The sequence below is a fragment of the Scophthalmus maximus genome, chromosome 3 (assembly GCF_022379125.1).
Source record: "Scophthalmus maximus strain ysfricsl-2021 chromosome 3, ASM2237912v1, whole genome shotgun sequence".
In the NCBI taxonomy this organism is placed as follows: domain Eukaryota; kingdom Metazoa; phylum Chordata; class Actinopteri; order Pleuronectiformes; family Scophthalmidae; genus Scophthalmus; species Scophthalmus maximus.
Genome location: NC_061517.1, coordinates 11,615,278 through 11,637,638, shown reverse-complemented (window position 1 = coordinate 11,637,638; position 22,361 = coordinate 11,615,278). Strand labels below are relative to the sequence as shown.

The following is a 22,361-nucleotide window of genomic DNA, read 5'->3' as shown; positions in this document are numbered from 1 at the left end:
TTAAAAATATGTTTTTCTTCAACAATTTATTTCTATCCACCTTAGAATTGTGGCTCTAGACATGGCAATGGTGGTTGGTCCATCACTTTGGTCCAGCAATCACTCAGCAACTCCAAGAGTATGTATATGTTTGTATGTATGTATGAAAGTACAGACATTCATGGCCCTCAGAGGATGGACCCTACTGACTTTGGGAGACTGTCCTCCACCAAAAAACGAGTAGTTCAATGGATTTGCTTGTATTCTGTGAAGTAATCGTGCTGATTCTCTGCCATGTCAATATGGTTGTTTTCACCACATACGATATAGATCATCGTATGAGATGGAGGATTTGTTGGACTTCTAGACTCCTCTAATCCCACCGTGAACATTTTTATGTTGTTAGTGTGACAGTCTGAAATGTAATAACTAACGCATTGCCCATTGAAAATGTGCTTGTTATCCCATTAATAGTTTAATATTGCATTAATAAATAGAATCATTATCATCTAATTGTCCCCCGACTGCTGTTATGATATTGATAGTAATAATTGTAATTATAGACCACATTTGTTGGACACAAATCAAAAAGGATTGTTGCGACACTCACCAATATATTAGGTACACCTAGATTTAATGAACACAGACAAATACAGCAAAACCTCCCTTCATGAAGATCCTAAGAGAGAGTTGATTTATTTCACTGGTCATGTTGGAAGCTGTAGTTTGTGGCACTGGTATACCGTGTTCCTTATATTTTGTCCTGATGAAGCTATGAAGTCAATCCTTGTCAACAACACACCTCTACCTTTTGATCACGAACCCATTTCATGCACAGGAAATGGATACTCCTTGAAGGTTATATATACACGACATTCACTGCCAGTACATGTCACACAGGATAATCATGTGATAGACTACAAAAGGCCAGAGTGCCTGTTGCCAGTTAGCAAATACACTCCCGGCCTCTTAATAACTGAACACATCATGGTTAAAACATGTGCCTTACCAAGGACACACTGATAGGGGAAGGTGAGTGTATGCAAATGTGGTTCCTTGGAATTTGTCAACAGCACCCATTGAAGTAGAGCAAGGGAGAAAAGAAAGATGGAGAGACAGTCGGGGGCTATATAATGATGAACAAATGGACGGAACAAAATTAACAAGTATCTTGGTGGCTATAAGGCAATGGGGCAAATGTCACTTTCGGTGCAGACCAGCATCACAAAATGTGATTTTTTTAAAAATTTTATTTACCTGCTTGGAAGATGCTGCTCCTTTTTTTGTGTGTCAAATGTTTTCCCCACTCCATATCCGTTGTTGTGAATTCATTTATCAGTGCTCACAACCTGTGGTTTTGAATTCTTAATAGGCTTTAAATACAGCAATGTTCTTATTTATTGCTCAGTTATTTTGATAGGTTTGAAAACTTAAAACACAAGTGTAGTTAATGTAAGTTAAATATCTCCTCATTTTTTAATGTGGTGAAACACCATTAAAATAATAAATGATAAATGAAATGAGCAAATCTTGCAGCACCCTCGTCTAGTCTTCATGGCACCTCGGGGAAGAAGTCTTCACCGGTCCGCTTGGTAACTTTTTATTATTAATATGAATTTGCCTTTGAAGCATATAGATGTATTGTTTGAGTTTCTTTGACTTCAATTAATTTTTATTTTTTATTATTATACTATGTTGCTGGTCTTTTACACTGTTTGATTGTTGATTGATCAAATTGATTAATTAATAGCACGTGTTTGTGTTCCCTCTCCAATTGGGTCGACCGCATTTTGGGTCAAGCTGGACTCAGGTCTCCGTTGGAATGGATCTCTCTGTTTTTGAAAATAACTTTATTCATTATTTATTACTCATGTTGGGGTAGGTTTTCTACTTTGTCATTTGCTGCATTACATCTTAAGTGCATATTTTGATTTCTTATCCTAAGTTTTTAAAGTTGTCCCTTTTTTTCAATGTTGTGAAAAGAAATTATGAAAGATTGTGGTAATTATTGATAACCACAAATACACCACACAATGAGGGTGTAGCCTTGTTATGGGCCCAACGAGGCCACACCCCCATTAACCACACTAACTTCCTCACCCTTACTGCCTATGAGGCGAGACATGAACAATCCTGGTTTATCCATAATGTGTTGCCTGACTGAATAAAAATAAATTGCAATCATCAGCTGCTGATATAACTTGACTTTGGTACAGAAGGTTGTAGTTTGAGTCCATGTCCTCCCAATGTGGGCCCTTAAGCTAGGAACTAATACTGCATGCCTCGTTGATTGTAAGTCCCTTTGGACAAAAGTGTCAACATAATGAATGAAATGTAATTATGATTATCTGACCTACTCCGAATAATGTGCTAATTGAATTAATTTGATCTCTCTCTCTCTCTCTGTCTCTCTCTCTCTCTCTCTCTCTCTCTGTCTCTCTCTCTCTCTCTCTCTCTCTCTCTCTCTCTCTCTCTCTCTCTCTCTCTCTCTGTCTCTCTCTCTCTCTCTCTCTCTCTCTCTCTCTCTCATGCATGAACACAAACAGCCTCTCTCAACCTTCTGACCGGTGAAATATATGCTGGAATTGCTGGTTTGTTTCGTGGCATGAAAAATTTCACGTTTGTAATTTTCATCTTGAATTTTCCACAAGCCATATGGAGCCGTGTTTTACACCAAGCATGGAGTGCAGCTTTACTGTGGAGCAGCCTCTAAGGAGGGCAGACAGCCTGTCTCCGCACATCACATTAGAGAGCCTCTTTGAGTGTGTGTGCATGCATGTGTGTTTGCATGTGTTTGTGTGTGCATTTACTGCAGGCCTGCCTGCGTGCCTGACTGAATGCACTTGTCCCTCTGAGCTTGTGTGAGTGCAGTTTAGCACATGCATCTCAGCATCCATGTAGTCCTTACATCTCTATTTCCATTTCTTGGCCATTCGGAGTAGGTTAAGTTCTTAGTAGCTTCTAATCAGTGGCAAGTGTGGAGATTGCAGCGGTATATAGACTGAGAATCAATGACTCGACAGTGTGTGGTGAAGTGATCAGCATAATCGCTGTTCCGCTTAACTTCAAAATTCAAGCCAAGCTGTTTCTCCAAGACTATTGGCAAAGCCGCTGAGACATTTCACCAAGGCCGAGACTTTGCCTGCAAATAAGATCTCTTCATTGCAGGAGATGTGCAGTCCACTAAGAGCGTTAGAGCTCTGTGGTCTGGCTTTAGCGTTTGTAATTTTCACACAGTTCCGTAGTGATGTGTGTAGTAACGCATGTGACGAAGAGAAAATTGCAGCAAGATGGATGGTTTAACAGATGGAGAGGCTGCAACAGCAGAGGAGAGGTAGCTTTTTCTAATCTGGCCTGAGAGATAAAAATCTGAAGGATAAAAGGTGAACAGAGGCTAGGAAGGCATGCACACAAGTTCACATTACCACACACACACACAGGTTGGGTTTTTTTCAAGCCTTCTGATGTGCAGCAATTTAAATTGTCACAGTCATGTTTTCTCACTTAACCATGCCTGCACCACACGCTTCAACTAAGGTTGGACGCCCAATTTACTTCATTCATTTCACCAAAGGCAGAACAGCGAGCCTGACCTCTACCTCTCTTCATCAGCTCTTTCTGCCTGTTTGTGTTTCTGGACATGACCTCAAATCTCTAATAGCTGCTCACAGCTGGCTGGTTAGCGATAGCTGAAGTAGAATCTGCACACTGCTCAGTCAACTCCCATTGCATCACCTCTTGTAACGAGAGATAACACCTGGTCAGCAAACTGAGCCCAGATCAGTGCGCTCCTGTCAGAGATGCTATTAAATTCCCTTCATGATGACCAGAGGCAAAAAACCTGGGCACACAAACGAACCATAAACTGCAGCACGTCCACATCTAGTGTCACTATTCATGTCACAGTTTACAGGACTATCTTGCAAGACAGCTAAAATAGCCATCTATCTATTGCGTATTTTTTAATAAATAAATATATTACGCACATTGTAATAACTCCATATTCAAGATTGAGACACAATATCTTTGTGCAACAAAAAAAAGGAATCGTATTAATCGCCCAGGGCTGTGTGTGTGTGTGTGTGTGTGTGTGTGTGTGTGTGTGTGTGTGTGTGTGTGTGTGTGTGTGTGTGTGTGTGTGTGTGTGTGTGTGTGTGTGTGTGTGTGTGTGTGTGTGTGTGTGTGTGTGTGTGTGTGTGTGTGTGTGTGTGTGTGTGTGTGTGTGTGTGTGTGTGAGAGAGAGAGAGAGAGAGAGAGCGTCAACCTTGAAGTGACCTAAGGGATTGTATTCAGTAATTATCTGATTACTCTTCTGTTTTTTTCCCACTCAGACAACCTGCAACTGGATAACACTGTAACTCCCTGATTACAACTTACTCTTCAATCAATGACCCATTAACAGCAGCACGTAGTCGCTACACATGTACACACACACACACACACACACACTTAAACAGTTGTACTCATATCTTTGTCGGGACCTGTCATTAACGAATGCACACCCTAGCCCCTTACTCAAAAGGATCACACCTGAATGCCCGACCATAGTCATAAAACTAAGTCGACGCCATTTAAACTTGTGACACACAAACACACACACACACTGTGTGACTTTGTAACCAAAATTACTGGCACCACTATTAGTGCCACTGCTTCAGCAACAGTATCAGTTAAATTATGTCCATGTACAACTACACTGCTTTCCCAATTACCTTGTTGTGGCAACACACTCACTGGTAGGATTATGTTCAGAGATAGCGTTTTTTTTTTTTAATTTTAATGAAAGAAGCACAACATTTTTATTAAATCCAGAAGATTTGCAAGGAGGTGGTTGGGGGATAGAAAGCGAACAAAGCACGCAATTGTTACCCCAGAGACAAAAAATCACATTCTTAGTCCTGTCTAGGTTTAGGCAATAAAAAACACTTTGGTTAAATTAGCGAAAGATTATGATTTTAGTTACTATAAATCACAACCATGATCTTTCCCTAACATTAACCAAATCCTCTGAGTGTCAAAACCCAGTGTTTTAAACCCAGTGTTTTCAGTGTTTTCATGGCTTTGTGCAGTCCTCAGCACTTCACTGAAAGCCCGGTGATGCACCACAGCAAGGAAGCGCCTCTTTCCTTTCTCAACTTTTCCCCATCCTGCCATTTATGAAAGTGTTTGCCCTTGCCTGGTCAAGAATCTCTCTGTGAGAGTGGGAGGCCAACAACAGCAGAGTCAATCTGTCACAATCACACATACACACTGTCATTAACTGTACATATACATGAACTCACAAAAAGTGATCATACTTTGTTAAATTTTCATTTTCTGCTCAGATGCCGTCTAAGACACTGCATTCTTTGTAAAGCATTAAAGAAAAAACTCATCATCGTTTTCCTTTTCAGTGATCTGATAATGGAAGAGTCGGACAAAGTAGATATTGACACATGCAGTTAAGTACACGGACTTGCAGTATGAATATCTTTAGCATCAGTGGCATGAGAAATGGTGACAACAATGACAAGGGCAACCAGTTCAGATGAAGGGCAGCTGGTGCATGCCACTATCTCGACATGAAAGCCAAAGGCAGAGCTTAACATTTTCAAGCCATCATTGCCTTTCATATGTAGTCAAACCAGACACAAACCCACTAGTGTCACTTCTTGGTTATGTCCTTAGGTGTTTCTTGTCATTGGAAATTACTCATTTTTGTTTGATATCTTCTTTTAACATGTTAGTCACATCTCTGCCTTGGTGCATTCTTTGCTCCACAAGTCTGGTGGAGCAATTGAAATAAAAGTTTCGGTTAAATGCGTATGTTGTCAACAGAAGCTTCATATTAAACCAATGGAGCATCAAAGATCTGCACCGTGCAATCAACACATCATTAATCAATAGCAGATTGATTTTATCCAGCCCCATTGACATGTTATGGATCAAGAAAATATCTGAAAGATCTTTGCGTGTTATCTCATGATACCTCCACTGGCTCTGTTTAACACAACACATTCAAAGTCCTTTGCTTCACCTAAAAAGCCTCAACAACTCTCATAGCCAGACTTATCTCCACAGCACTGCTGACCTGATTTCATTTCATATAAAGCTGATGTGTATGTTATTCAATACAATAATATCATAACTTACAACTGTCAATATGGCAATAACTAAAAATCAACACCTCTTTGAAAGTATAGTTACGATAAATTTTGCTTGTTGTAGCTCTATACACAGGGCTGGAAAAATTGTTCAGTACATTTCACACTGTACTACAATTTCAGACAAAAATTTAACCACTATCACCTTCACAAAGGGACACAAAGATGTTCATTATCATATTTCCACCTCATGTAGGTTAATACCCGAACAGCGGGACTGAAATAGCACTCATATGCACGTAGCAGGTACACTGTGCTCTCCAAGCTCTCTCCAGAGGGAAGCGATTTTCAGTGTCACACACAGGTGATCGCTGTTAACCACGAGAGCCAAAGATACCTGACCTCCACGTGAGAAACGAACTGTAAAGTAGTAAGAGGCCTCTGGGCTCAATCATGCTGGTGACTGTGCCACATAAGGCTCCGTGCATGCTCGCTGTCTGTGCTTTGAAGAACAGGTATTTTCAAATAGTCGCCCCGCCCTGATGGGACGGCAAAGGCGTGAAAGTCTGAGAACTAAGACGACCTTTCCTTGTTGGATTACTCTTACTCCGCTTCCTTTTATTAAAGAACTCTTTTTTGTGTGTGTTCTTGCTGGCAACCCGCCTCTGTGGTCCCGTATTTCACTGTGAGTCCGACCTCTGCATTCCCCCGGGTAGCGCACGGCCTAGTCACTCCAACTTTACAACATTCAAAAAGAAATTGGCTGCCGAGGCTGCCTGCAGTGGTAATTTTTGATAGATCCAATACTGTGAATGCTGTACAGAGACACTGACCGACTCACAAGACTATGATATGCTGTACACACAAACACACACAGACACATAGACGGACATTTAAACATACATCGACCTACCTGTGTGGCTCCTGTGTGCATGTGTCAGGGAGGCCAAACAGAGGGACAGCAGTAGACTCCACACACCTACTCCACAAATGCAAGGACCTCGTTCCCGCATTCTGTCAGAAAGAAACAAAAACACACAAGCAAAATTGTGATAAGAATACACTTTGGATTGCATGACATTGTTGGTAGGTACGTCACCTCTCACTGTCTATTTAACCTCAATGGCTGCATGGTTGTAGCAATTGCAGTGTCAGGCTGAAATATTTGAACAACCACAGGATGGATTGCCATGACATTTTGTACAGACATTCATAGTCCTCTGAGGATTCATTTAAATGACATTGGTGATCCACTCAATTTTCCTCTGTGCTAGAAAAAGGTCAAAGATTTTATTCCCTGGTGAAATACCGACACATCTACTTCATAGATTGAAGCAAAACTTTGTACCGTAGACATTCGACCTGGGATGTCTGACGGGTGATATCCAGTTCGAGAAGTTTGTGACAATATTCTTACACCTTTTTGTTATTTAATACATGCTACAATTCCTCCAGACCCAGGACAAGCGCCTGTCTCACTCCTCTCATGTACCCTGGCAGCAGAATAACTCACATATTCTTGTCCACCTTCAACAACTGCTGTTAAATATAGTTGTGACAACTGGGCGATGAGTTATAGAGTAATTCACCCAATTCACTACTGCTACCTTTCAACCCACGGGATGAAAGGACTGTAATGTTGCTCTTCTGTCACACACTGGTCTGCCTCACTGTGAGATACGCTGCTCTCTGATCCCCTGGTCTTCTCGTTCCACTGTCCTGGTCCACCTCACAATTATAAGATAACCTGCTGTGTCTAGACTTAATTACACCGCCTTGAAGTTTCATATCTATTTAATCTACAAAACCCAAGCCTTTTAAATTCTCTTTTGCTTTGTAGTAATCATATTAGTCTTTTCATCTCCTCTAATCAAAGTGTTGGTTTCTCTGTGCAGGAGCTGCAGCAAGTTTGAAAAGTGTAAGAGGCAGGAAACTACAGGATTTTAGGACTGGAGTGCGTCATTGTCAGTTAATGGTAAATATTTTGAAGATTATCAGTGATTTTACTGTTTTCCTCTAAACTGCACATTTGATATGTATGCAAAACATTTTAGCACAGGTATAAAAAAAAAGGCAGCACAAAATCCTGTTATGTTTAATGTGGTTGTGTAGTAAACAGCTGAATCACACAGATGGTTGAAATGGCCTTGTTGTCAACCGGGGGGGGTTCTGCAGCTCTGCTTGCAGCTCTGCTTGCCTATTTATGAAAAACACCACACGTCACTGACACAAACATGAACTTTGGACAATTTTCTAAGATAACTGTGAAACATATAGACACAGCCGACATTCCCAGAATCCTCCCAGTGCCTCTCTGCGTTGCCAAAGAGAAATGTATTTACACGGGCAAAATTATTGTTTACTGCAAACACATTCAAACAGAGGGGGAGATAGGGAAAGAAGCACAGAGGGAGAGAAGTAAAGACAAGGAGAAATAAACAAAGGGATGGCAGGATGAAGTGCAGAAGAAGACTGAGAAGACTGCCGTGCCTTGTAAATCTGTCTTGGCAGCTAAACAGCATCAAAAACAGAAATGATCCAACTTCTGTTAATAGTCTACACTGTCGCCTTTCCAGTGATTAACTAGTAGCTGTATTTTTGATAGCTACAAATAGATGGCATCTGTTGAGTGAATAGCATTACAATCCAGACCACAGCAGTACAAAGCTTGTACAGCCTACTCAGGTCTGACAATTATCTGTTGAGAACACACACACACATACACATACTTACACGTACACACGCAAACACACACACACACACACACACACACACACACACACACACAAACTCACAAGCAAGGCAATAAGCCTTGTGGAAAATCCAAAACACAATTATGAAATCTTTCTCATAAAAAACAAGAGTTATGTCTTATTTGCAGTGAGCAATAAAGTCTTAACATAAGGGATTTTATTATCTTAATATACTTTATCAATCTGTGGGTGATGCAGATATAGATGAGTAAACACTTCAAAACATACAAAATGCCGTATTGTGTCCAAATGCTGGGAGGTGTTTGCATTGAAGTTATGCACAGAGATGCATACAATTTAAGCCGTTTATAGTCTGAGCTGTGGGTATGACAAAAAACTTCCACCACAGACAAAACAAACTCTCTCTCTCCACCGAGGAAACTGTGTTTTGTAACTAACTAAACTTGTGTACACGTATTTGTGTGCACTGGATGTGAATGTGACACTAAGTTACACAACTGAGGAAAAACTTTTCGCTTGAACACGCCCAGTTAAAAACAAAATAACATGTCTTTTCTGAATATTAGGGAGGATGCAGATTTGCCCTTAAAAACCTTCCATCTCTTTGCAACTCCAACTCTCCACATCCACAAGGGAAGAATTCTGTCATCTTTTTGCTTCTGTCTCAGGAGGTGTTGTCCAGATCCAAACGGGATGTCGCCTTGCACTTTGAGACAAATTTTGTCAGTGTTATTCAGTTTACGTTAAGAAAAAGTACACTGCAATGAACACTTTAGAGTGGGACCAGAATCTACTGATAAAGCATAATAAAGTGAATATGAAGTGAAAACATGGGTTTAGTGTTAACTCAATCTTTAAATACTTTTTCATAGGGGTGGATGTACTTTTCAAACATGCCAGTAAAGGTGAACAAACAAAGAAAAATGAAAAGCGTTGGAAGGCCGAAGCATACCCTGTGTTTGCATTGTAGGTTACCATATATACACTATATATACTATCTTCGCCGAGCCAGTGACTCATAATGATACAAGTAAGAGCTGTATGCAGTGCTCTTTAACCCGCTCTCGCTCACTCTCTTTTTCTTCTCACATGTGTGTGAGCACTTTTACCATGAGCTTGTGTGTGTGTGTGTGTGTGTGTTTAGCCCTGAGCAGGGTGTATGAGTCATGTAGCCTGGCATTTCCAGAGCTGGGAGAAGCTGCAAAGCCAGACAGGCTGAGCCAAGGCTTTCTCTGGTTAGAAGGCACACACACACACACACACACACACACACACACACAATCATACACTGCTTTATTGTCTCTTTTCCCCCATTCGTCTCTTCTCATCTCGTACATCCTTTCCTCTCTCCCTCCTCCTCCTCTTACCCCAAACCTTCTGCCCTCACCTATGGCCGGCTTTAAGTAAATAATTAGGAGACAAAGCAGAGATGCCGTCTTCTTCCTCTCCAGCTCATTTAGACACAAAGCAGTGTTTGTGATGATGCAGTGGCACTACATTATGGCTGGTTGTCTGGTCTGTGCAGCAGGAGCAGTGGGTGTGTGATGTAGAAATGGATTCAGAAAGGGGCCGAAAAAGAGAGTGGGAGCGGGCGTGCGGAGTTCTGATCAATAGCGTCAAAAAAGCTTGATTCTCTATCAGTATCAGACTCAGAAGCTGATGATGACTCATGTTCGCACACACATGCCCAAACACACACACATTGGTACACACTAACGATCAAGATGAACCAAAAATGTTGGATGACGTGAGCTAAGTTTGGAAATTTTAAGGTCTGATTAAAACGGTACCTGTATGCACATGTGTTAAGAAAATGTTTCCAGCCGCCACTTCACCTAGAAATTCCTTAACGCCTTTGATACTATTTGCCGGCATGAATTGCTGTAAGGAAGCAGCATTGCATCCCGTGACCCTGGATGATGCAGCTTTCATTAACCAAACACAGAGGAGCAAAAGAGAAACAAAGAGCGAGAGGAGAGAGAGAGAGAGAGATATAGTCACAGAAAGAGTGGTGGTCTCCGATGAGTTCTGCAGCCTGTTCCATAACTTTAATTAGTCCCATTGGAGTGCCCTCCCCGCTCCACATGGCTGATCAGCTTCCCCTCCATATCTCCAGCCTGTATTTGTGCGTGCGTGCGTAGGCGTGTATGTTTGTATGCATCTTAGCTAAAGCCGGACAGACATCTCACGGGCATATGAGCTCTGGTTGTGCTCCCAACGGTGGAGGAGAAAAATATAGTGGAAATACATTAATATTCAAGGAGTTTTCATTCCCTGAGATATCCGCCATTTGGAAAATGGGGTGCTTGTGCTCTCCACATAAGTCACTGGGGCAATTAACATGAAGCGATTTTGCTGCCAGAAGATCCCGTCACCAGGTTATCCCTCACCCGGAGAAAAAGAAAGGGTCTCTTTTGATATTGAAAAATTATTTAAATCTGCGTCTGTAAAATAATTTGTGAGAATAAATAGTTTTGAGGCAGCAGGTTGAGACGCAACAGTATAAGCTACCTTCATGGAGTTTTTCAGACCCAACATGTTTGCTATAGGTAGAATTCACTTGGGTGCGTTTGCTCATTTGTTGTGTTTGGGCTGATTCAACAACCAAACCAAGACCACATGAAAAGAAGGGTTGGTTATGAGCCTGTGCTCCAACACTTAATAAAAATATGAATATAAATATCCGTGACTTGAAAATCTACTCCAGACGTCCAAGAGTGCAAAGTGTCTCTGGGTTATAGCTGCATTCTGAATTATGCTAATACGCAGATGCCATTTCTTGAGAAAACTCAGCTATATTATATTGATGAGTCAGAGTAAATGAGTGTGAGACAGACTATATTGTGTCTCAGAAAATGGAGAACAGCAAGATAATGGTACAAGGATGAAGGGGAGGGAAGGAAACGAGGCAGACTGGTGTTATAACATTTCAAAACTGGACGACAAATATCGGTGAGAGCACTTGAACATCGTGTCAGTTAGTATCCTGAGTTGGGGAATTCTTTCTCCGGCAAATTGTTTGGTTATTACATTAAATATTTGAGTATATTTCAGTATTAATCACATTTAAACTCATGTTCAAGTTGGTTAATCTCCTACATTTACACTCTGTTACTTACTCCTCGTCATTTAGTAAATGAGTATATATTTGTTGACCTGAATGTACTGGAGCTGCAGATAACCCTGCCAACTGGATAGTTCCATCCAAAATACCCCACTGACTTATGCAGATTTGTTTTTAGCCAAATGATATGTAGCCGTGGCTCTAGGGAAGGCAAAGTCCATCAGTCTGCCACTTTGGATGAACTGGTTGACCGAATTTGTACAGAAAGTCATGATTATCATGCGATGTCTATTGACCTGGGAGAGTGCCTGGTGTTCCCTTTCGGACCACCATGAGACTTGCATTCACAGTTTTAGATGAAATGCCTCTACAGCTATTGGCTAGAGTGTCAACAAATGTGTTAACTTGCTGGACTAAGACGCTAACTTGGGTTAAAATTTCCTGGTATGCATTAGCATGTTAGCTTTGTCTCTGACGTTAGCATCTACAGACAAGGCGGGAAGAAGCCTGGCCCTGTTCAAATTCTCGTTCTGAACGTGAATGTTTTCCAGTTGAATTTTTTCATCCACATCCATTTATCCTCTGCGAGGTTGCCAAGGACTGGAGCTCATCCCAGCTCACATTGATAAACATGCACACGCACACAGCCGGTCACAAAGAAGGTTCTTAAGGTCAAAACCTTGGGTAACTTCCATGGGAGACACTATTTCAAAACCGGAAGAAAATAAGCCATGAAGACTGTGTGTGCGTGTGTGTGTGTTTGTCTCACACCTGTACTTTATCTCAATGGGAGAATAAATGTGGCCAAGTTAGCACGCAGCTAATGCAAATGCAAATGAGATGGAACACAATAGCACAATGACTCGTCAGAGGAAATCAAAGTTTTCTTGTAACTTAATTGAAGGATTTGTTTTGTAGCCAAACTCGAGATATGGCTCTCGAAATCTAATTGCCTCCTTGGGATATTTCAGCCTGATTAGGCCTCCCTGATCCTGCCAATAGCATGTCTGTGTGTGTGTGTGTGTGTGTGTGTGTGTAAGCATGAGTGTGTTTCATGTGTGTTTCATTAACGAAATCCACAGTTTGGCCTTTGTGAAGAAATTCGTTCCATGTGACCTGTGGAGGGGAAAGCCAGCGGCTTCAAATTAGGCCCCCAATTTAACAAGCATTGTGGAAACGCAACAGTGTATGTGTGTGTGCGCACATGTGTGTGTGTGTGTGTGTGTGTGCGAGCGTGTGTGGCAGTGAAAAAGAGAATTGAGCAGCTTTTGCCCATTTCTCCTCGATTCCTCAGCCTCTCACTAGTTAACAGCTCTTTAGCAAAGTGACATTCCATCTTTCAAATCAGCTTTAGTCTGCTGCAGCTCCTGCTGCTACATGTGTGTCCTCCAACACATCCCTAAAGCTTGATTGGACCCAAGGGAGTCAGACTTCATCTCCCTCCCTCCTCTCCCTCCTCTCTCTCTCTCTCCCTCCTCTCTCTCTCGCTCTGTCTCTCTTTTTCTCTGTCCCTGTCTGCCGCTCGCTGCGTTAAACCTGGAGAACTCATTGCACCGCGAGGTACAATCCTGGTGTCACTACAGATCCATCGTCCACTCATGGCACAGCCAGCCTCTAAAACATCCCCGGGTCAAACACACACGGAGACACACACAAACAGAAACCACATGCCGCTGCAAAGTGCGTCTGCTTACAGTGCAGATGCAGGTGGAAAAGACAAGTGGGGGGGGGGTTAGCCATCCCTCACCTACAGGCGCTAGCTTCACTGTAGCTATAAGCTGGCTTAACGCTGCAAAAATAACATCAAAGTCCTTCTCTCCATAGAATACACAACCCACCACTTCCATATGTATCTATCACATTTTGACTACACATCAGTTTTTTATGTGAGGTTCAATAACAGAAGAAAAAAAACCACTTTGAACTTAATAAACAAATGCAAAGTAGGGATCTCGTGAAGCTTTGGAATTTAGGAAATATATGAAAGCAAAATGCAAATGGCCTCCACTGTGTGGTCCCTAATGCGCACAGAGAGAGAGGGGACAGCATCAGGGTGCAACAAATAATCCAAGGCTTCTTTAATTCAATTTCAGTCCAGGTTTTTTGACTTTTGTAGCCTCTTGGCTGAGATTACTGCACGCACTGGATGAGCAAACTAGAAATCTATCCAGTACTATAAGCCTTTGTTGATAAGTGGTTGTTCTGCAGAGTAAAACTTACAATGTTGCTGAGTGAGCAATAGGAAAAGGAAACAATAAGTAACTGCTTTAGGCACAGTGAGTTTAAGATAACTACATCCAGGACTGTGAAGGTACATGAGGCTGTGCCCCCCCCCCCCCCCCCCCCCCCCCCCCCCCCTTGATTCACTGGCAGAGGAAGAATGCAGCTTCTACTTTTCCAGCTCCCTTTAAGAGTCTGATTTCATCCATCCATCTCCCAGAGAGACAGGTGAAAGTGACCAGCAATAAAATCTCTCTCTCTCTCTCTCTCTCTCTCTCTCTCTCTCTCTCTCTCTCTTCCATTCCTCCCTCTTTCTTTGTCTATGCTCTCCTCTCAACTGTGTTTGCCATCTCAATTTTTCATCACACTGTGGTTTTCAAAGGACTGGCGCTTTTTCTCCTCTCCACTGCCCTCAGCTGGTATATTTACACTGTGTCTATGCTCCCCTTCCATGTCTCTCTCTCTCTCTCTCTCTCTCTCTCTCTCTCGTCTTTCCCTACCACTTACTCTTTCTTCATCACTGATATGAACGCTCTCCTGGTCGCTTACACACATGCATGTTGGACCAATTAGTCAAAGAATCAGCAACTATTTTCACACCGGTTAATCTTTTAAAGACGTTTAAAGACTTATTCTCTGGTTGCAGCCACTCACATCTACAGATTTGCTTTTTTTCTCCATTTATACCATTTTAATTTGCTTTTTTTCTTTCAAATTGTTGGTTGCACTAAACAAGACATGAGAAGACATTCTCTTGGACTCTAGACCAAACATATCATTGATAAGTTGAGTAAATCGTCATTAAGCAAAACGTTTTTTTCCTGGATCTGCTCGTTTATTCCCTCCAAAAAGCGAATGGGTCATGCCCCTCCCCTCAACAAAATTTCATGAGAATTTGGTTGATAGGTTTTTATGTCAAACAAAGGCTGGTGAGAATATAACCTTCTTGGCAGAGGTAATAAAGCGGCAAACAAAAGCTATTAATGATGGAGAAGAGCAACAGAAAAAAACTGCTTGAGATGTCGTCCACATCTCAGTAGCTCCCATCACACTTTTTGGGGATTTTTCTTTTTTGTCAGTTAATTTCCATGTCATCTTTCTTTATCGACACATCCATGCAACCCGGCTCCTCTCTCTGTGGACGTTGCTCACCGACACTCAAGCTGCTGCTTTTCTTGCGACAGTATGTCTCTTATATACAAGCACTTGGTGCATAAGACACTAACAGTTTAATGCATTCAATCACTTACAAAATGCAGCAGCTGCTGGACCACTGCTTAGAGCAAACCTCTCATGTTCCTCACCGGAGGTTCGGATTTCCTATGAGGACCAGACGCTAAGGTCGTCTCTACAGGACAACACTCAAACGCTCTAAAACCAAAACCTGCCACAGAGGAAACACACACACACACACACACACATACACAACATGGTACACTCTACTCTGTTTAAAAACCATCATGTTGGGTTAAAAAAGTAACTTCTGTCAGTTGGGAACCTCAATCATTTTTTAGTCTGTGCACGAAAAACTTCATCCAGAACTGGATTCATCCATGTGTGTCAGAGGAGGACTGCCAACACTGCTGGTTGCAGTTTATGTAGAAAAAAATGGGGCTGAGAGAGAGAGAGAGAGAGAGAGAGAGAGAGAGAGAGAGAGAGAGAGAGAGCGCAAGGGCAATGGAGCAATATAAAAGTATATTGGAGGACTCAACAATCCACATTCCCTGTTGTTGTTGTTGTTGTTGTTGTTGTTGTGTTTTTCCACGTCAAAGAGAAAAAGTGTTGACGGGAGAAAGAGAGACAGTCTGATCATCAGTGATGTGTGTAGATAAGAGGAGGTAATGATGCCCTCAGAAACTTCTGAGGTGAAAGGGTCCTTGGTGAATCTTCTCTCCCTGCCTTTGCGTTGTTCCCGTCTTTGTCCCGACTTCTCCGACAGAATAACACACGGGGCAGAAGTTTCTAAAGAACAGTGCGGAGATCACAACACTTCAGTCCTATCTGGTCTCATTCTGTAACTCTCCTAAACTCCCCTGGTTCAGACCTATTTCTCTGCCCTAAATGCATAATTTGGAAAATGAAGCATCTGCTTGGGTGGTCCCAGTAGCCCCCCCCCTCACACACACACACACACCCCATCACTCAGGAATAGTTTTGAGTCCCCTCCAAAAAAGAAGCACCTAGGAATTACAGTATCTTTGAGGGAAAAATGAATACATTTTTGATATGGATATTGAATTGAACTCTATTAATTGATATTTCAATGAAAAGCACAGGGATATTTGCAAAGACTGTGAGATATATATATAAATATATATATATATATATATATATATATATATATATATATATAACAGATACTGGTAACTATATAGGCGATGAATCACGGCGTTGAAAAGTTCGGTTGCTGTGTGAGTCGAACCAAAGTCTGTGTTTCGAGTTTCCCTACATTAGGAGATCACATTTGTTCCTGTACACGTCTGTGGAGCTGTTTATACAACACACTGGAAGTTTCAGACAAATAATGACCTGACAATGGTACAGACAAAAGAGAAAAAAGTAGTTGTCAATATTGCTCTGCACAACATCGCTGTTAGCGGTGTTTCTATAGAAACTCACAGTCGTCAACCACAGCATTAAAGCCGGTAACTGGTTTTAACGTTGTGGTGCAACTCTTGGTGTATTGACATGATGGCAGAAATTTATTTAATAAGAGAGTTAAAGTGAAAACATATCAATACAAAACTGCTTCTGGAGCAGCACAAATCGTGGTTAAAGCAGGTCTGTTCTATTGAACAACAACATGTGCTGCCCCTATGTATTTGATTTCATACTCTGTATTAAAACTAAAGAAAAAAATAGATACAGGATTTGAAAATGATATCTCTAAAAATAATTGAAACCGAGCGAAGGTATGAGGATTTCAGGGTGATGGATTTTTGTATGTGTTTCAGTGCATGTCCTTGAGCGAGCAAACAAGTCTCTTCAGGTCTGGTGCTGGATTATAATTGAGTCTTATGGGGGTGTACGCTACATGTCCTGATGACACGAAACAACAAAGAGAATGAAACAAAACAGTTGCGGGAATCTCGCAAACTTCCACTCGCTCCTTTTGCTCCCTAGATCTCTCCGTGTATCTTTGCTGTTTCACCTCAGAGCCTGTCGCACATAACTTATGCATGCTGTTTTCATACAGGTTGCCATGATTAGGTGTAGGCCTTTGCGAGTGTGTGTGCGCGTGTGTGTATATGAGTGTTTGTGTTTGCAACCAGTGGCCATAGATAGCAGCAGCAGCAGCAGCAGGACAGTGGTGGTGTATAACTCATTCTAATGATGTAACAGTGAAACAGTAGGTAAGGTCAACAAAGAACACTGTGGTGGAGGGTGAACTGCCTGGATTCATCACACACGCACACACACACATGCACACACACGGACTCATGAATGAATCAGTCCCCACAGGCGCACACCTCCAACCCCATAAACATGTACCCTGCCCGTCTCTATGTCACTCCCCGTTCACTTTCTCATATATTTGCCCACAACCCATTATTTTTTTTCACCGGCGTATTTTATTCACCCACCTACCCATCCACCACTGCTCCTCTGTTCCCTCCGCCCTCCATCTCCCCTCCTCACCCTCTGTCCCTCCCTCGCACCGGTGATGGTGGTATTGTTGGAGGTCAGTCGACGCCCTGAGGAAGAGGGCTGATTAATGGATCCATGATCACTGGCTGTAATTACAGTGTCAAAAGAACTGTTAGCTGTCCAGTGTGTGTGTGCGTGTGTGTGTGTGTGTGTGCGTGTGTGTGTGTGTGTGTGTGTGTGTGTGTGCGTGTGTGTGTGTGTGTGTGTGTGTGTGTGTGTGTGTGTGTGTGTGCGTGTGTGTGTGCGTGTGTGCGTGTGTGTGTGCGTGTGCGCGTGTGTGTGTGCGAGCGTGTGTGCGTGTGTGTGTGTTAGTGTGTCAGCTCCCCACAGATGCATACACAACAACAGATGGACTCTGGTTACACACACACGCGCACGCAGATGCAAATACACACACATGCACACAAAGCCACTGTCACACGTGTCATCTATAGTAGGCCGAAGTAACGAAAAGATAAAAGTAGCACATCCTATTTTAGAAAAGCCTGAACTGCCGATCTGTTTTTGTGTGTGAATGTGGTGCTCTTTTTTTTTCTTCATGCTGATTATGCTATTCCTGGTCAGGCTCATATGGGAACAGACAGGTTAGCATCACAAACATTTAACCATAATACACTCTGTCGTAGCAAATTCAACTCAGCAGGCATCTCCTTACACTGCCAGCAAGCCTGGCAGATGTGGTGTGTTGGCACACACACACACACACACACACACAACACACACACACACCAAAACTCCAATCGCAAATTATTGCCAACAGATCAGGGTGAGTTATTGACTCCTACGCCCACACACCCCACACCAGACATGATAATGTAGAACTGAAGGCACTGGGGCAGACAGATCAGCAGCTGGGCTGGCAAGAATCAGAGGGAGACAGACGGCCAAACAGAGACTTTGGGTTCTCTGGTGGGTGTAATTATGTCTCTTTTTGTTTTGTCTCACTCGTGTAGAGGTGGGGGAAAAGAAGAGTCAAACAGGATGCACTTGAAATGTGTCCAATCTAATCCTTAGAAGTGTCAGATTAGCATTTATTCATGTCAGTCAAAGACTAGGGGCTTGTACTTCGAAGCCAGTTAAACATATACAGGATACGTTTTTCGTTATCTGGCTTAACTGAAGTGAACATGGGCCGTCCTGATAACCTGCAGTGTGAAGCTGGTTATCACCTGTCTCACCTAACCCCGGGGTTTTCATATCCATCTACAATCATGTGGAAGAGTTGCTGATTACAAGTGACATCGTCAGAACTAACTGAAAATGATACAATAAGAAACGATGGTACCTGCTGATAAATTCCATTACACCGTCATCTAAAAATGACATCAACAAATGTGAATAACGTGATCAAATAACTGGAATAGAAAAAGAATCCCTTGAAATGATTTTGGATGCTTAAAATCAGCCAAAGATCATTTTTAAATTGTCATTTGATACATTGTTGTTGTAATGAAATCGATTATTGCATCTTTAACTACGTTTGCGATTCATTTGGTTTATCTACATCCTGTTCATCTTAGAAGATATTTTCCCAGACTGTCACTGCAAGTTGAGTAAATCATTTCTACTGTTTAGACACATGCACCCTTGTGCTTGCAACACACAAACACACGCAAATGCGAGACACCTATTCAAATTCAGAGCTACATCTTGAGGAAGCGTAAACATGGATACACATTTGTGTCACGTGTGTGTGTGTGTGTGTGTGTGTGTGTGTGTGTGTGTGTGTGTGTGTGTGTGTGTGTGTGTGTGTGTGTGTGTGTGTGTGTGTGTGTGTGTGTGTGTGTTGTGTGTGTGTGTGTGTGTGTGTGTGTGTGTGTCAGGGAGAAAGACAGCCACAGAGTGGGTTTCTAGTTGGTATTCCAGGATGGCCTGCTGTCAGTGTGGTTTCCCACAATTCTTATCAGAGTTGTGATCACAGAAAACTGGTCTCCTCAAATGGAACACATCCCTCCCTCACACTATCAGCGTTAAACAGACACACACACACACACACACACACACACACACACACACACACACACACACACACACTCACACACACACACACACACACACACACACACACACTCACACACAGTCATCCTCATGTTTCTCTGTTCGTGATTCCCTTCCTTGAATCTAATTCCATCCTCAACTTCTAACACGGAGCTCGAAAAACACAGAGCGAAGAACTTGAATACAATTCTGAGGAATATGAGGAAGGTTATATGTCTGACTTATGAATATAGAAGAGTTTTTTCTTTTCTTTTTGAAAGTCCTGCTCAGAACCAGCAGGAGAAATCTGCCCGGGATTGATAAAACAATTGTTGGCTTAGAAACATTTAAAACAAAAAATGATGCTGCAGCAAACACAAAGTGAAGAGGTTGACATTTTGAGGATTGGTGGTGGTTGTGGGGAGAAAGGGGCTTAAAAACAAAAAGAAAATGGTTGCCAGGTTGCCACTGAGTTAATCCCTTTCACCCTATAGAGTTTCATTCTAGAGTTGGAAACACTTGCATCAAGAAATGGACTAATTGACTAGCCAGTGATGTGGTGTAATAACTCAGAGTACAAAGACACGCAGCGCCTCAGTAGCAGCGAGGTAGATCTGCATGCTGATATGCTGAGGAATGGAATCACACGGTGCAGTTCATCCAGAGTTAAAAAAGTGACAGAAAGCACTTAGATAAGAAGAATCTCACTTCATTCTGAGAAATGTGCCCTAGTTAGCACCCTGCTGCTCAGCGTACACACACACACACACACACACACACACACACACACACACACACAAACATGCGCCTATGCTGCTAATGAACAGGCTGCTTTCTCACTTGGGATTTCTCTCTCTATAGGTTTCCTTCTCTCTGCCTTTACCACAGCCCTCCCTTCCTCCTGCTTTCCCCATGACAGCTTCTCCTCTCCAGGGTATAGAAGTTTGACGTGTGTCACTCATACATACTCAGGCTGGCAGGTAGTGAGCGCAAGCACATGCACATTTGTATGCAAATAACACACACAAAAAAATTATAAAACACCATTGCCCCAAAATGCGTCAACGCAGATGTAATGAAATGGCAAGGCAATACACATTGTGCTCTCACAAACACAAAGACACACACACACACACACACACACACACACACACCTCTGATCCGAGGTAGTCTTCAGTTAGTGAATACATTCGCATGAGTCAGTATGACACCTTACAAGTGACTGTGCTGTCACCTCTGCGTTTGCAACTCGGATGAACAAATGAATCTGTGATTCTCAAACATCACAGGCGAGAACACGTCGATTCCCCCGATTCATATTGTTATTCATATTATTCATCCTCAGTTTGCCGTACACGGTTCGTCTTATTCAAATACCCACTTTCACATCCTTTTAATCAAATTTGCATGGATTAATTTTCAGAATGTGTACAGCACCGAGAGTCTCTTGCCTGTGGTTAGCTCTGCAAGACTGAGCGGAACACTTGCATCATAGTTTAACACCGCATTGTGTGATATGTGTGGTAATTGAAGCAAATTGTTATTTCTCATCTTTTGTTGCAGGTCATAGTTACGTTTCATCAAAGAGCCACAGCTGTGAGCCTCAGAGTCAAAAAGCCTGCTCATTTTTTTAGTCAATCATATATAAGCCATTTCACTCAGAGAAGAAAGACGATGGTTTTGCTCTAACCAGGTCCAAGACCTTTGAAAATTGTCTGGTGCATGCATATGTGTGTGTTAGGGAAATGGAAGAAAAAAAAGAGAAATGGAAAAAGAGAATTGCTTGTGATCACTGATGTCTGTTAACAAAACACAAAGTAGAAACCTGGCTGTTTGAAATCTCATTTTCAGTTCAGTGAATCCCTAACACAGGGAATCCTGGGATGGATAAAAAGAGAGTATGAATTTGACACTGAGAAGTAAGTTGTTGTTTTTTATAAGTGTCTGGAATTTGTTTTAACCTTCCCTCAATTGCCCCAAAGTGAGAGTGGCTGTTAAAGGGTTAAAGAAAACGTTCTTTCGTTTGTATTTCGACTCCATATGTGTGCAATTGTGCAAAAGGATTTGAGCAACACACCAGACACCTAAAGAAATGACCTGAGGTGCTAATTACAGTAATGATAGTGTTTCACTTTCCTGCTCATGCTGGAGGGCCCGGTCTCACAGACAAGATAACGTCGGAAACAGCAGCGGACAAACAATTAAGTGATCAGAGAGACAAGAATTACAAGTGCAGGCTGCTTTTCAGATCAAAAAAACGTGTGTGTGTGTTTGTGTGTGTGTGTGTGTGTGTGTGTGTGTGTGTGTGTGTGTGTGTGTGTGTGTGTGTGAGAGTGTGAGAGAGAGATTCATGTTGAGCTTTTCGGGAATTAAACATACAATGCATGCATGCACATCCATTCACACCCCCGATTATGCATGATAACAGACTGTTTTCTTCAGGGTGTGACAATTCAGATGCACAACCAACGCACACACACACACACTGTCCTACACTGGCAGGACAGCCCCTTCTGAACACACACACTTGTACACACACACACTCCACCCCTGCACCCCTGACAGAGATACAGATTGTTACTGACAGACTGGCAGCCTTCATCTCCTTGCCTCTTAATCCACGCGGTGGGAGGCGGCGAGTATTGACATCTGAGACCAGTGTGCGGCATCCTCTCA

The 22,361-nt window shown here is 42.2% G+C and overlaps 1 protein-coding gene across 1 annotated transcript in view; it reads right to left on the bottom strand.

The window, feature by feature from the left end:
* Positions 1-22,361, bottom strand: part of LOC118317517 (chemokine-like protein TAFA-2) — a 65,253-nt gene that overhangs the window by 25,415 nt on the left and 17,477 nt on the right. Inside the window, exon 2 of the mRNA XM_035646282.2 lies at positions 6,976-7,076. Coding sequence (XP_035502175.1) covers positions 6,976-7,075 — 100 coding nt within the window. The 5' untranslated portion in view covers position 7,076. The remainder of the gene's footprint in view (positions 1-6,975; positions 7,077-22,361) is intronic.